General features: G+C 39.8%; 1 protein-coding gene, 1 non-coding gene and 1 pseudogene across 6 annotated transcripts in view; 2 read left to right on the top strand and 1 right to left on the bottom strand.

The window, feature by feature from the left end:
* QPCT (glutaminyl-peptide cyclotransferase) overlaps positions 1-3,559 on the bottom strand; it is a 28,170-nt gene extending 24,611 nt beyond the window's left edge. The window contains exon 1 of one of the 5 annotated variants that reach the window (XM_004265048.4): positions 3,341-3,559. In XM_004265048.4, coding sequence (XP_004265096.1) covers positions 3,341-3,460 — 120 coding nt within the window. In that variant the 5' untranslated portion in view covers positions 3,461-3,559. The remainder of the gene's footprint in view (positions 1-3,340) is intronic. The other 4 variants (XM_033419266.2, XM_033419265.2, XM_033419269.2 and 1 more) reach the window with 4 other exon arrangements.
* Positions 3,560-6,478: 2,919 nt separating this feature from the next.
* LOC125960788 (insulin-like growth factor-binding protein 7) lies at positions 6,479-11,722 on the top strand (annotated as a pseudogene).
* LOC117199515 (U6 spliceosomal RNA) lies at positions 11,139-11,244 on the top strand. The gene has a single exon (XR_004480763.1). It is a non-coding gene; the product is annotated as a U6 spliceosomal RNA (small nuclear RNA).
* Positions 11,723-13,103: the final 1,381 nt, after the last annotated feature.

The following is a 13,103-nucleotide window of genomic DNA, read 5'->3' on the forward strand; positions in this document are numbered from 1 at the left end:
CTCAAAAATGGCACATTTTCTTTCTCCCTCTGCCACCAATACCCAGGCTACCACTGGCCCCCTGTCCCTTCCTTGGAGTCTCCATTGCTGCTTCATGATTCATAAGAATCATGATGGGTAGAGGGGTAGATGGCTAAGAACTTTTCGAACCATGGAGGAGAGGAACCCTAAGATTTTTTAGAATATATGTGGCTCCAGAAGCAGAAGAATGTGAAATGCTGTGAGAGCAGTAATTGTCCTCCAGAACTACCCTGGAGGAGGACTTTTAGGTGAGGCCAACTTTCCTGTTCAAGGTTCCTCTGTTCAAAAAATCTGTCCCTCCACCCTCAATATGACTCAAATAATAAAGGAAAATTCTACCAATTAAAATATGTTGGGTCCCAGCTTTACAATAAAGTTTGGAAACAACCTAACTATCCAATAATAAAGGGATAGTTAAACTAAAGAAAGATAAGGGCTCTTCAGTTCGCTGCTGTAATGGTGGTCAAGTTTCCTCATCTGTAAATTGGGGATGAACGTACCCTCCTCACAGAGGCACAGTGAGATTCAAGTCAGATGCTTATATATAGAATCCTGGTACCCAGATGCCAATGCCCCTAAATATATACCTGTGGGCCCACCTGTGAATCTAACAACTTATAATATTACTTCTTTGGAAAACAATGTTTACAAGTTTCAAATAAGCAAATCACGGTCTTCTAAACACAACCAAAAATTAGGGTTGAACTGTTCTTACATATTAGATCCCACTGTTAGAGACACACCTTTATTTCAAAGCAAAGAAAATGGATTTCAAAATCAATGCTTCCTTTACCACACCTCACCTTTCGGCAGACCAGTGTGCCAAGGGCACACCCCACGTGACTAAAATAGCTAAATGCCATTCAGAGCAGGAAGGCATGTATTTTAGTGTGGATTAATCCATTTCCCAGGCTTCAAACTGTACGTGACATCTGGAAGACTTTATGAAAGCCTGGAGAGTAAGGGAGGGCAGGGGGAACCAGAAATCAGGAATTGTCATGGTTGATTTTGTCATTTGCTTCTTTAGCTTGCATCACTTTAAAGGAAACAATTTCCCAATAGAAAAGCGATCAGAAGTTTCTTAAATATAAAAGGGATGCATGCTTTGAAAGACATTTCTCAAAAGTTAGTCTCATTCATTTAAAACATTGTAAGAATCCAGCACCTTCTCCCACCCACAAATACATCCTGCCTGTAGATGATCCCTTCAGAGCAGGTCCCTCAAACAGTCCCCACCTCATTTAGTTCCATTCATGTCCACGTATCATAGACACATTTGGCGGCTCCACATTTCGGTAGTTAATGCCCCTTCCCAATTTCTGGTCAGGAAGGAGAAGATTTAAGTCTGTGCTGAATCCCCATGGGAAGCTTTTCTTTCTTTTTCTTTTTGCTAAGATTTTGCTGATTTATTTTTTTAATAGATCTTTATTGTAGTACAATTGCTTCACAATACTGTGTTAGTTTCTGTTGTACAACAAAGTGAATCAGCCATATGCATACATATGTCCCCATATCCCCTCCCTCTTGAGCCTCCCTCCCACCCTCCCTATCCCACCCCTCTAGGTCATCGCAAAGCACGGAGCTGATCTCCCTGTGCTATGCGGCTGCTTCCCACTAGCTAACTGTTACATTAGGTAGTGTATATATGTCGATGCTACTCTCACTTCGCCCCAGCTTCCCCCCTCCGCCCCCCCACACCATGTCCTCAAGTCCATTCTCTACGTCTGTCTTTATTCCTGCCCTGCCACTAGGTTCAACAGTACCTTTTTTTTTTTTAGATCCATATATATATGCATTAGCATACAGTATTTGTTTTTCTCTTTGACTTACTTCACTCTGTATGAGACTCTAGGTCCATCCACCTCACTACAAATAACTCAGTTTCGTTCCTTTTTATGGCTGAGTAATATTCCATTGTATATATGTGCCACATCTTCTTTATCTATTCATCTATTGATGAACACTTAGGTTGCTTTCACGTCCTGGCTATTGTAAACAGTGCTGCAATGAACATTGTGGTTCATGTCCCTTTTTGAATTACGGTTTTTCTCAGGGTATGTGCCCAATAGTGGGATTGCTGGGTCTTATGGTAGTTCTATTTGTAGCTTTTTAAGGAACCTCCATACTGTTCTCCATAGTGATGGAAATAAAAACAAAAATAAACAAATGGGACCCAATTAAACTTAAAAGCTTTTGCACAGCAAAGGAAGCTTTTCTTATAATGAAGTTATTCTTGGGTTGACTACCCTCATCCTCCCCAGGTTCCCTATGGCTAGTGGTGTCCATGTGTAAGTGGGGCATGTTGTGGCCCTTGAATGGTGAAGCTGTAAGTGTCACCCAGGGAGCTGAAGTGGGCTATTCATACACATCGCCTGTGGCTGGGCAGGAGACGCATGTGGACCATGAGAGGGCCTATGCATTCACCTTACGTCCTGGATTTCCAAGCTGCGAATCAATACTGGCAGACTGTAAGCATTTAAAAGATCTGTTCAACAACACTGTCAAAGTTTATATCCCTTTACATTGCTGCTTTTCTTAGTATCTTTAAAAGTATACCATTTACTCCAATACCATTAACCTTTGCTTAAGTCCCTAGCAATTTCAGGATTTCAAAACTGTTACACAAGAAAGGGAAATAATTGTGAACCTATATACTTCACACAAAGGGAACTTGCCAATCACTTTTATCCTAAGTTCCTCATGTGAAATCTCCAACTCTATACATTTCTCTGACAATTGCATTTTACTGTCTTTTGAGAAATATATATATATATATTTATTTAAAGTAAAGCATGTCTCCAGTTAAGCTCCTTCGTTCGGAGCTGATCCGCTTAAAAATCTAAAACAGACTGACAGTGACAGGACCGTGCTGAGGCTGCATGGAGACCTCAACGTCGGGAGGGCTTCCTTGGATGCCGCGGCGAGGGAGCGGTGGGCACACCGCCAGACGCGGCCAGCACCCCGGCGGCCAGGAGCGCAGAGACCGCTGGCCTCGCGTGTCCCGAGCGGGCGGCGGCGCGGCGATGCACCCTCACCTCCCGGCTCCGCCACCGCAGGCAAGTCACACTTCCTGTGCCTATCAGTACCCGCATCCGACCGCAGCCGAGCGGAGGCCGGTGACATCACCCAGCTCCCGTGGCATCTCCAAAGCATCCCCGCGGCCAGCGAGGACGCAGAGCCCCGACTCCTCGGGGCGCAGGGGCCGGGGACTTCGGCTCTGCCCCGCCTCCCATCCTACCTAGGTGGGGGTCACGGGACTCTTGAGTCCCCGCACCCGCAAGAGCCTCCCAGGTACAATCGCCCAGCAGCAGCCCCTCACCTTCTCCTGGGTCCAGTCTGCCGCTCCCCGACTGACACCCCGGGACACCAGGGGCAGGGCGGCCACCAGCAGCAGCAGGCGGAGGGTGTCCATGACGCGCAGGTCCCCGCCGCCTGCCATCTCTCCTGGGCTCTCTGAGCGCCGGTTCCCCGAGCCGCCGGCGGTCACGAGCCCGGGAACGCGCGTCCTTCGCCTTCCCCCTTCTCCACCCTTGGGTCGACTGCGCCCGCCTCCCCATCGCCTCCCGGTCGCCGCCCCACTGCGCTGCGCAGGCCGAAGCCGCAGCTCTCCACCACCACCCACCACCTTAGCAACCCGGGGTCTGGGCTGTCCTGAGAGGCACAAGCTTCCGAATCCATGGGAACAGAGACGGCCACTTCCTTGTCTAGGAGAGGAAGAAAGGAAGGAGGGAAGAGACATGGAGGAAGCATTTTTATGATCTCCACTGCCATGACTGGGAATAGAAAGGGGAGGGAGGGTTCATCAAACCCTGTGAGGTTAAGAATTATTTTCCTACGGCTCATTAAGAAGGGGTGGCCAGGGATCGATATTTACCGGATACTTCTGTACCAGCCACTGCCCTAGGTGCTTTTCCTATGTTCCCATATTTACCCTTCCTAACCATGTGAGGTAGGTATTAATCCCATTTAACAGATGAGCAAACAAAGCCTGAACTGGGACCCTCAAAATATTTCCTTTATAAAAGTCCACCATATCTTTTCTCTTTTTTTCTCACAGATAGTTACCTTGCCTTATAGGGGACAGACTATCATACTCCCAAGCTGAGAAGTATGGTTGAAGTAACTGTCTGATATACATGAGACCTAAAATGTTCACAGTGGAATCCATGCCCCCCAAAGGAAAAGCTAAATAAAACTGTATTTACTCTGTAACATCCAAGATCACTGTTACCGCATGCCACAGGGAGATCAGCTAGGTGGTTTGTGACCACCTAGAGGGGTGGGATAGGGAGGGTGGGAGGGAGGGAGATGCAAGAGGGAAGAGATATGGGAACATATGTATATGTATAACTGATTCACTTTGTTGTAAAGCAGAAACTAACACACCATTGTAAAGCAATTATACTCCAATAAAGATGTTAAAAAAAATCACTGTTATCAAGATAATTCTAGAAACAAAATGGTATCTCAGTTTGGTCTGTACCTTTCTAGTCTAAGTTGTCTGGACAATTACTTCACCATCTTCTTTTTCTTCCAAACTAAGGATCAGGGTGTGGCTTGCCATGAGTCATCTAGTAACATATAGATCCCTGAAAAAAAACAAGGACACTGAAACAGACCTGTTTGCCAGACAGCAAAAGTCTGAAGGTAATGCAGTCAGCCTGAAGGCTCACCCACTCTATATTCTTAGGCTTGGCTATAAGAGTAAATTTAAAGAGGGAGAGGGCTGACGTGAGAATAATGTCTGCCCTCCTCTGGAGCTATGGTGGAAGACAGGATGGAAATACACACTTCCCTGATGTTCAAAATTGCTAATCCTATTCACGTCTAAGAATTTTGAGTAACAATTCAAATCTTCCGGCTCAAACAAAATTAAATAGCTTCTTTAGTACATCCATGGTCAGTTCTGATAATCGGACCACCCCAGAATTGTCCATTGGTTTGTATTCAGAACAAAACCACTATCACATCTTCCAATATATTTTTCCTCTTTTGCTGCTTAGGCCAACCTTGAAATTGTGGGTTTCCTGAGTGGCTGGGTAAGAAACAGAGTAATTGTTTTTCTTATCCTATTAGCTTTTTATCTTTCCACAGTGTGATTTCTATAAGAAAGGGAAGGTGGAAATAGCAAACCTACATGAAACAAAATGTTAAAGATAGCATGCTAAGTATAAGCAATTCAAAATGAGAAATACAGAAATGCTTGAGTTAAAAGGTTAACACATAATTTTGACAGTTTCCATTGCCTAAGTTCCCCAATCTTCTCCAATTTTGATTATACTTAAGTCAGTAAGATGCTGTTGCAGTTTGAGATCTATAGGAAGTAGACTCTGGAACAGAGCTTAGCATTCAGGATGTGTATTAGGGAGTGCCCTTGGGACAAACCCCTGTGGGAGGGAGAGAGAGCAACCAGACTGGGCAGAGGGAAGAGTCAGCAGAGAAGCGGCCTCCTCCTCCACAGCTTCACCCAGCCCCATGGAGAGCCCTGGAGCTGAAAGCGCCTGTCAGAGTTGTCCCACAGTGACCCCAAATGGTTGAAGCTTTGTACCCTCACCTCAGTGGGGTGACTTCCTATAAGCAGTTCTCTGCAGCCAAAGGAGCTGACAGCTAGAGGCTGTCTGCCAGCGACACTCCAACAGCTGGAACAGAGTCCTTCACTGAAGGGAATATGAACAGTACATCTCTGTATCCACTACTCATGTATCTGTGTGATGTATCCCATACATCTAAAACATTTTGCATAGTATGTGAAACTGATTTTAGTAAATCGTTTTTTACACATGCGGGCTTTTCTGACAACTTTCCATAAATCTACGAATCCAATACAACTCTCTATTTATGTGTCCCTTCCCTCTTTATTTTTATCTTTTCTTATGCCTTATACCCTAAATATACCCTTCCCCTTTCCTTCATTCATTCTTTCCTCTCCTCCTTCATTCTGGAGACTTTCAGAAATGCCTTCTATCTGCTATTTTTTTCCCTACTACTACTTTTTCTGTCTTCAAACTCTTTATATGGAAGATAACCCATGACTATTACATTTAACTAAACAACTGCAGGCCCCATTTTTCATCATGGAAAAAAATTATTTGTGTATGCAGTGATAGCATTAGTCACAAGTGGAATGGTTATCATCTTTATTATGGTATAGATTCTATACTGTGATTTGAATCACATTAAGGACTCAACTGCTAATAAAGGTCTTACCTATGCAGTTTTGGTGGCAGGATTTTCATATACCTAGTCTTACCTTTAAAGACACACTATTGGACTAAAGCAGTAATAACCAGAAAGTTGTATTAAGACAGTAGTTCTCAAAATGTGATCCATTGACCCCTGGGGATTGCCAAAGACCCTTTTGGATGTCTGCAAGGTCAAATCAATTTTTACAATAATACAAAAGCAAGTTTTACTTTTTTACTGTTATTAACTTTGCACTGATGTTCCTAAAGCAATAATGGGTAAAACTTCTGGCACCTTAGCACTTATCAAGACAGAACACAAAATTGCACTATATTAAAAAAAAACCAAAACCTACTTCACTGCCCTGCACAGTAAAAAAAAGAAAAAGAAAAAAGTGATAGAAAGACAAAAGAAAAGAAAAAGAGCCAGTCTCACTTAACAATATCATTGATGAAGAAATAAAAATTGTGGTTATTATTAAATCTCAACCTTTGAGCACATGTCTTTTTTTAACAACTTTTTTGAGATAGAATTAGAATATGTTAAACTGTGCATATTTAAGGTATACAATCTGATGAGTTTTAACATATGTTTACACCCATGAAACCATCATCACAATCAAGAGAATGAGCATATCTATCTTTACTCATATCCATCTTTACCCATGGGTTATTTAGATTATATTATTTAGTTTCCAAATAGTTGAGGATTTCCCTTATATCTTCTTGCTATTGATTTCAAATTTAATTCCATCATGGTCAGAGAGTGGACCTGGTATGGATGAATCCTTTAAAAATTTTTGAGAGTTGCTTTATGGCCCAGAGTATGATCCGTCTTGGTAAAGGTTCCTTCTGACATGAAAAGAATGTGTATTCTGCTGCTATTGGGTAGAGTGTTGTATAAATATCAGTTAGGTCAAGGTAGCTGATCATGTTCCCCAAATCTTCCATACAATATCTGATTTTCTGTCTACTTGTTCTATATATTACTAAGAAAGTGGTGTTGAAATCTCTAACCATAATTATGGATTTGCCTACTTCTGTCAGTTCCACTAATTTTTATATCATGTATTTCTAAACTTTCTTATTAAGTGCATAAATATTTAGGATTGCAACGTCCTTTTGAGAAATTGACCCCTTCGTCATTGTGAAATGACCCATTTTTATTTGGTAACAATTCTTTGCTCTGAAATCTACTTTTTTCCTAATATTAATATAGCCACTCCAACTTTCTTTTGATCAGCATTAGCATGGTGTATCTTTTTCAATCCTTTTTACTTTTAAACTATTTTCTTTTTTACAAATAAAGTAGGCTTCTTATAAGTAGCATACAGTTAGGTCTTGTATTTTTTAGCCAATTGGAAAATCTCTGGCTTTTATATGGGGTATTTAGACTATTTATACTTACTGTGGTTATTGATATGGCCAAGTTTAAATGTACCACTCTGCTGTTTGTTTTCTATTTGTCCCATCTGTTCTTTGTTTTTACCACTTTTTCTCATTTATCTTGGATTAATTGATTGTTGTTTATTATTCTACTTTATCTCCTTTGTTAGCTTGTAAGCTATACCTCTGTTTTGTTGTTAGTAGTTGTTTTAGGATTTATAGTATACATCTTTAATGTGTCACTATACACCATCAAGAATTATTGTATCAGTTAGTGTATAGTACAAGAATGTTAAAATAGTTTACTTCTATTTCCCCTCTTAGTCTTTGTGCTATTGTTGTCAGATGTTTTACTTCTAAATATGGTATTTAGATATTTACTTATAAATATGTTATTAACCCCACGATACATTATTATCTTTGCATAAAAAAATTATCTTTCAAAGAGATTGTTAAAATAAGGGGTTTTTTTGTTTGTTTGTTTTTGCGGTACGTGGGCCTCTCACTGCTGTGGCCTCTCCCATTGCGGAGCACAGGCCATGGCTCACGGGCCCAGCTGCTCCGCGGCATGTGGGATCTTCCCGGACCGGGGCACGAACCCGTGTCCCCTGCATCTGCAGGCGGACTCTCAACCACTGCGCCACCAGGGAAGCCCAAAATAAGGGGTTTTTTAAGTCTTCTTTTTTCCTTCCTTTGTGTAGATGCATATGTTCACCTGGTCTCATTTTCCTTCTGCATAAAGTATGTCCTTTAATATTTCTTGTAGTGAAGGTATGGTGGTGATTTCTGTATGCTGAATACAAATTTTTTATTTTGCCTTTGTTTTTGAAAGATATTTTTTCTCAGCATGGAATTCTATGTTGACAGATCTTTTTCTTTCAGTACTTTAAAGATGTTGCTCCAGTGTCTTCTTGCTTGCTTGTTTCTTATGAGAAATCAGCTGTTATCCTAATCTTTGTTCCTTTGCATGTAACATGCTTCTGTCTTAAGATTTCTCTTTATCCCAGTTTTTAAACAATTTGATTATGACATGCCTTGGTGGAATTTTCTTTATGTTCTTGTGCTTGGGGTTCATAGAATTTCTTGGATCAGTGGGTTTTAAGTTTTCATCAAGTTTGGAACATTTTTAGCCATTATTTCTTCAAGTATTTTTATGCCCCCTCCTGCTTTGGGGACTCCAATTACACACATATTAAGTTGTGTGAAGCTTTTCAACAGTTCACCAGTGCTCTGTTTATTTTTCCTGTTTTTTCTTTGTCTATTTCATTTGTATTTTTTCTATTCCTGTGTCTTCCAGTTTACTAAGATTTTCTTTTGCAGTGCCTAATCTTTGTTGTCACCATTGTTAATTCCATTCAATGTACTCTTCATCCCAGATGTGCTTTTTTCTTTCTCTGGATGTTTGATTTAGATTTTCTTTATACTGTCCATATCTTTCCCTAACATGCTCAACCTTTCCTCTTCCTTCTCGAACATATGGGATATAGTTATGACAACTGTTTTAATATCCTTGTCTGCCAGTTTATCATCTGTGTCATCTCCGTGTCTATTTCTATTGATTGGTTTTTCTCCTCATTATGGGTTCCTATTTCTAATGCATGCCTGGTAATTTTTTTATTAGATACCAGATGTGAATTTTACTTTTTTGGGAGGTGCTGGGCATATTTGCATCCTTTAAATATTCTTGCTCTTTGTTCTGAGACACAGTTGAGTTGGAAATAGTTTGGTCCTCTGGAGGCTTGCTTTCCAGTTTTCTTAGACTGGAGCAGAGCAGCCTGTAATCCTGGTATAATTTGACACTTTACAGAAGCGATACTCTTTGGATATTCTACTTTTGCCCTGGTATTTTGAGGCTTTTCCACTCTAACTGGTGGAAACACAAAATACTCCTAACCTTATCTGTGCTCTCAGGCTTGTTATGCTTGCTCCTTTTCAGTAGATCTTTCCCCCACCTTGAGTAGTTTCCTTACATGCATGTGCTGATCTGAACTCAGCTGAAGACTTATGGAGAAACCTTTACTGATCCCTGAAGCACTCTCTCCTGGAAGCTCCCTCTCTCTCCTCCCATACTCTGCAAATTCTAGCCACTTGACCTTCCCAAGTTCTCAACTCTGTCTTTTCATCTAATAGAGACCACCCAGCTCTGTTTGGATTCCTCCAACCTGGGAAATCTCTCAAGACAGCAAGATGGGGAAAGCATCCAGCTCATCTCATTTGTTTTCCTTCTTTTATGACTCTCCTGTGATGTCTGTTTTCCAATATTTGAGCATCACTGTTTGATATATATATTTGAAGATAAGATAATAAATCCAGTCTGTTACTCCATCTTGACCAGAAGCAGAAGTTGAGATTATGAATCTTTTAATATTCCGCATGACAAATAGGGAGATACAAATAAAGTACTTCTACCAGATGCTACATACTGAAGGACAAATATTGTCTCAAGGAAAAGCACGTGTACAATTGTTTGAGATGTGAGATGAGCTACCTGGTTTTTCATAAAATTCTACTTTTACTTGAAAGAATAATTGACTGATATCCTGATTATTCAGACTTGGCTATTTGGAAGACATTTGTTTGAAAATGAATAAAGTGTGCCTAGGCCTTCAAGGACCATAACTGACAGTATTTTTTGTCAGTGATAAAACTGCATCTTTCAAGTGAAAAACTGGAATTTTGGAAAACTTGTATCTGCTTCCATAAGCTTGACAGTTTCTTGACATGTAACAACTTTGCTGACAAAGTCAGTTATTTTAACAAATGTGATTTTTAAAATAATTTATAATAAAGTGTTCAACATTTGGAATATCTGTATAACTCAGTGAACAAATGTTTTCCAAATGCTCCATGCCCAATCACAGAGAAAAGGTCCATTCAAAGTATAAGAGAGACCAATGGATTTTAATGTAATGGAGTAAAAATGTTTATTTATACAGTTTCAGATTCTGCATTACAACTAACTTTTATGACATTATTATTTGTCATGTTTTGTTTTAATAAGAAAAAAGATTATCCATAATTATCTGAAGAGGCGATTAAAATACTCCTTCCTTTTCCTACTACATGTCCATGTGAGGCTGCATTTTCTTCATATACTTCAACCAAAATAACATGTCATAGCAGATTGAATGCATAAACAAATCCAGGTGTTTTCTAATAAGTCGGTAACATTTTTTAAATGTTAAAAAATGCCAATCTTCTCATGAAATCCTTTTTGTTTTAGAAAGCGTAACAATATTTTTCATAAAAATGTGTTATTAACTTGTAATGCTTTTGTTGTTTTAAAATAAATCCATAATTAAATATTTATAAAATGACTGTTTTAATTTTCAATACAATAAATATTAATAGACATAACCCATGTAAATGAAAGCTATTAGAGGCCCTCAATAACTGTTACTGATGTAAAGGAGTAAAACATTTGATAACTCCTGTGTTAAGGCTATTTTACCCAGGAGAACTAAAACATTAAGCCAATGGTTTTAACTTTGACTACACATTGGAATCATCTAAAAAGCTTTTTTTTTTTTTTTTAAATGAAGATGCCTGGTGCTCGCTTCGGCAGCACATACATTAAAATTGGAACAATACAGAGAAGATTAGCATGGCCCCTGCGCAAGGATGACACGCAAATCGTGAAGCGTTCCGTATTTTTAGCTGCGAGGTCATCGGAATCCCAACCCCTGTCCTCAACTGGAACAAGGTTAAAAGGGGTCACTATGGAGTTCAAAGAGCAGAACTCTTGCTTGGTGACCGAGGCAACCTGGCCATTCAGACCCGGGGTGGCCCAGAAAAGCATGAAGTAACTGGCTGGGTGCTGGTATCTCCTTCTTAGTAAGGAAGATGCCAGAGAATATGAGTGCAATGCATCCCATTCCCAAGGACAAGATTCGTCATCAGCAAAAATTACAGTGGTTGAAGACTTACATGAAATACCAGTGAAAAAAGGTGAAGGTGCTGAGCTGTAAACCTGCAGAATATATTAATCTGCATAGCTAAAAGTAGTCATGGGTAACTACAACCCCTGTTCTTGCCTAATAACCAGTTTCTTTTCATCCAGTCCACTAACACTTTAGTTATATTCACTGGTTTTACACCATGAAATACAAAATAAAGATAACACATCAAGACTGTCTACAAAAAAAAAAAAAAGATGCCTGGGTGTCACCCCTAGAGATTCTGATATGATTAGCCTGATCTGTGGTGCAGATATCACATTTCTTTAAAACTCCCCAGGTGATTCTAGCAGGGCTGAGAACCACTGCATTAATCACACACTCTGAGAAATACATTAGCAAAAGCCACAGAGAATATAAAGAGGCCCACATTATATCCCTGCCCACATCTGTCCACCACTGCTTTCAAAAATGGAGTAAAAAATTAAAATGTTTGCTTCCGCAGTACAGAGTCAGACTTTTGCTGTTCCCTAGAAATCTCAGGAATCCAGATTTCCTGCAAATCTTCCCAACTCCTTTCACCAGATCAGAGGTCAAGTCAAGGTGGCAACAAAAGTTAAGAAAAAATCTTTCCTCTGCTTTTCTCCCTTCCCAGCCCTTTAGAATAAGTTTATGCGCCCCTCAAAGAAGGGAAGGAGAACATTCCCCATAAACCCTGATTCCTTTCACCAACAGTAATCTTGGCCCCAAACAAAATTCTTTTCACTCCTTTACTAATTTTGTGCTGCCTTTTTTTTTTTTTTTAACCAGTTTTTCTCTGTGGGCTCTGAAAACCAAAAGTCTTCAAGATCCATAGAAATGAATCTCTAGTAAGGAATTTTAATCCGTTCAAGGAGATGAGGGCAAAGAGAATCAAAAGATGAAGAACCAAAGAGAAACATCATCTCTTTACAGCTCACAGAATAGACAGCTCTGATCTACACACTACCAAAATTGACTGTAATGTGAATGTTCAAGCAACTGATTGTTATGGAGACTATATATACATAGTGTATACATTTTCACTTTTTATTCAAAAAATTCTGTGGGTTTTTTTTTGTACCTTATAGGATCAAATAGGTGAAAAGGCACCAATTTCTGGAATCTATTAATGATAATACGTAGAAGACAAAAAGCTGTTAGCTTGAGAACTTGTTTCCATTCAAAGTTACTAGCTAGATTTTTATGGTTTAAGTTGAGAATATGATTAAAGAGGTTAGGTGTGTCAATAATATGTTTTTCAAGATCCTCTAATTCTTATAAATTCATACGATGAGAGATATTATTATCCTCAGTGTTACTGTTAAGAAATTTAAAGCACGGGGAGGTTACGGAACCTGCCCAGGGGCATGCAAAGTCAACTCAATGCAGGCAGCACACTTTAACCTACAGGCTTTTCCAGGTTCAAAGGAGAAAATTTAAGCAGGTGGTAAAATCTAATTTGGGATATGTTGAGGTAAGCGTTTACTGCGTGTAAAACCAGAAACCTTTTGAAATTATTTTATTTCCAAGTTTTAAGCAGAGTACTCATTTTGTGTTGCTTTCTCTCCTTTAAACAGATATCTAATACCATAGGTAT

The sequence above is a fragment of the Orcinus orca genome, chromosome 13 (assembly GCF_937001465.1).
Source record: "Orcinus orca chromosome 13, mOrcOrc1.1, whole genome shotgun sequence".
Taxonomy (NCBI): domain Eukaryota; kingdom Metazoa; phylum Chordata; class Mammalia; order Artiodactyla; family Delphinidae; genus Orcinus; species Orcinus orca.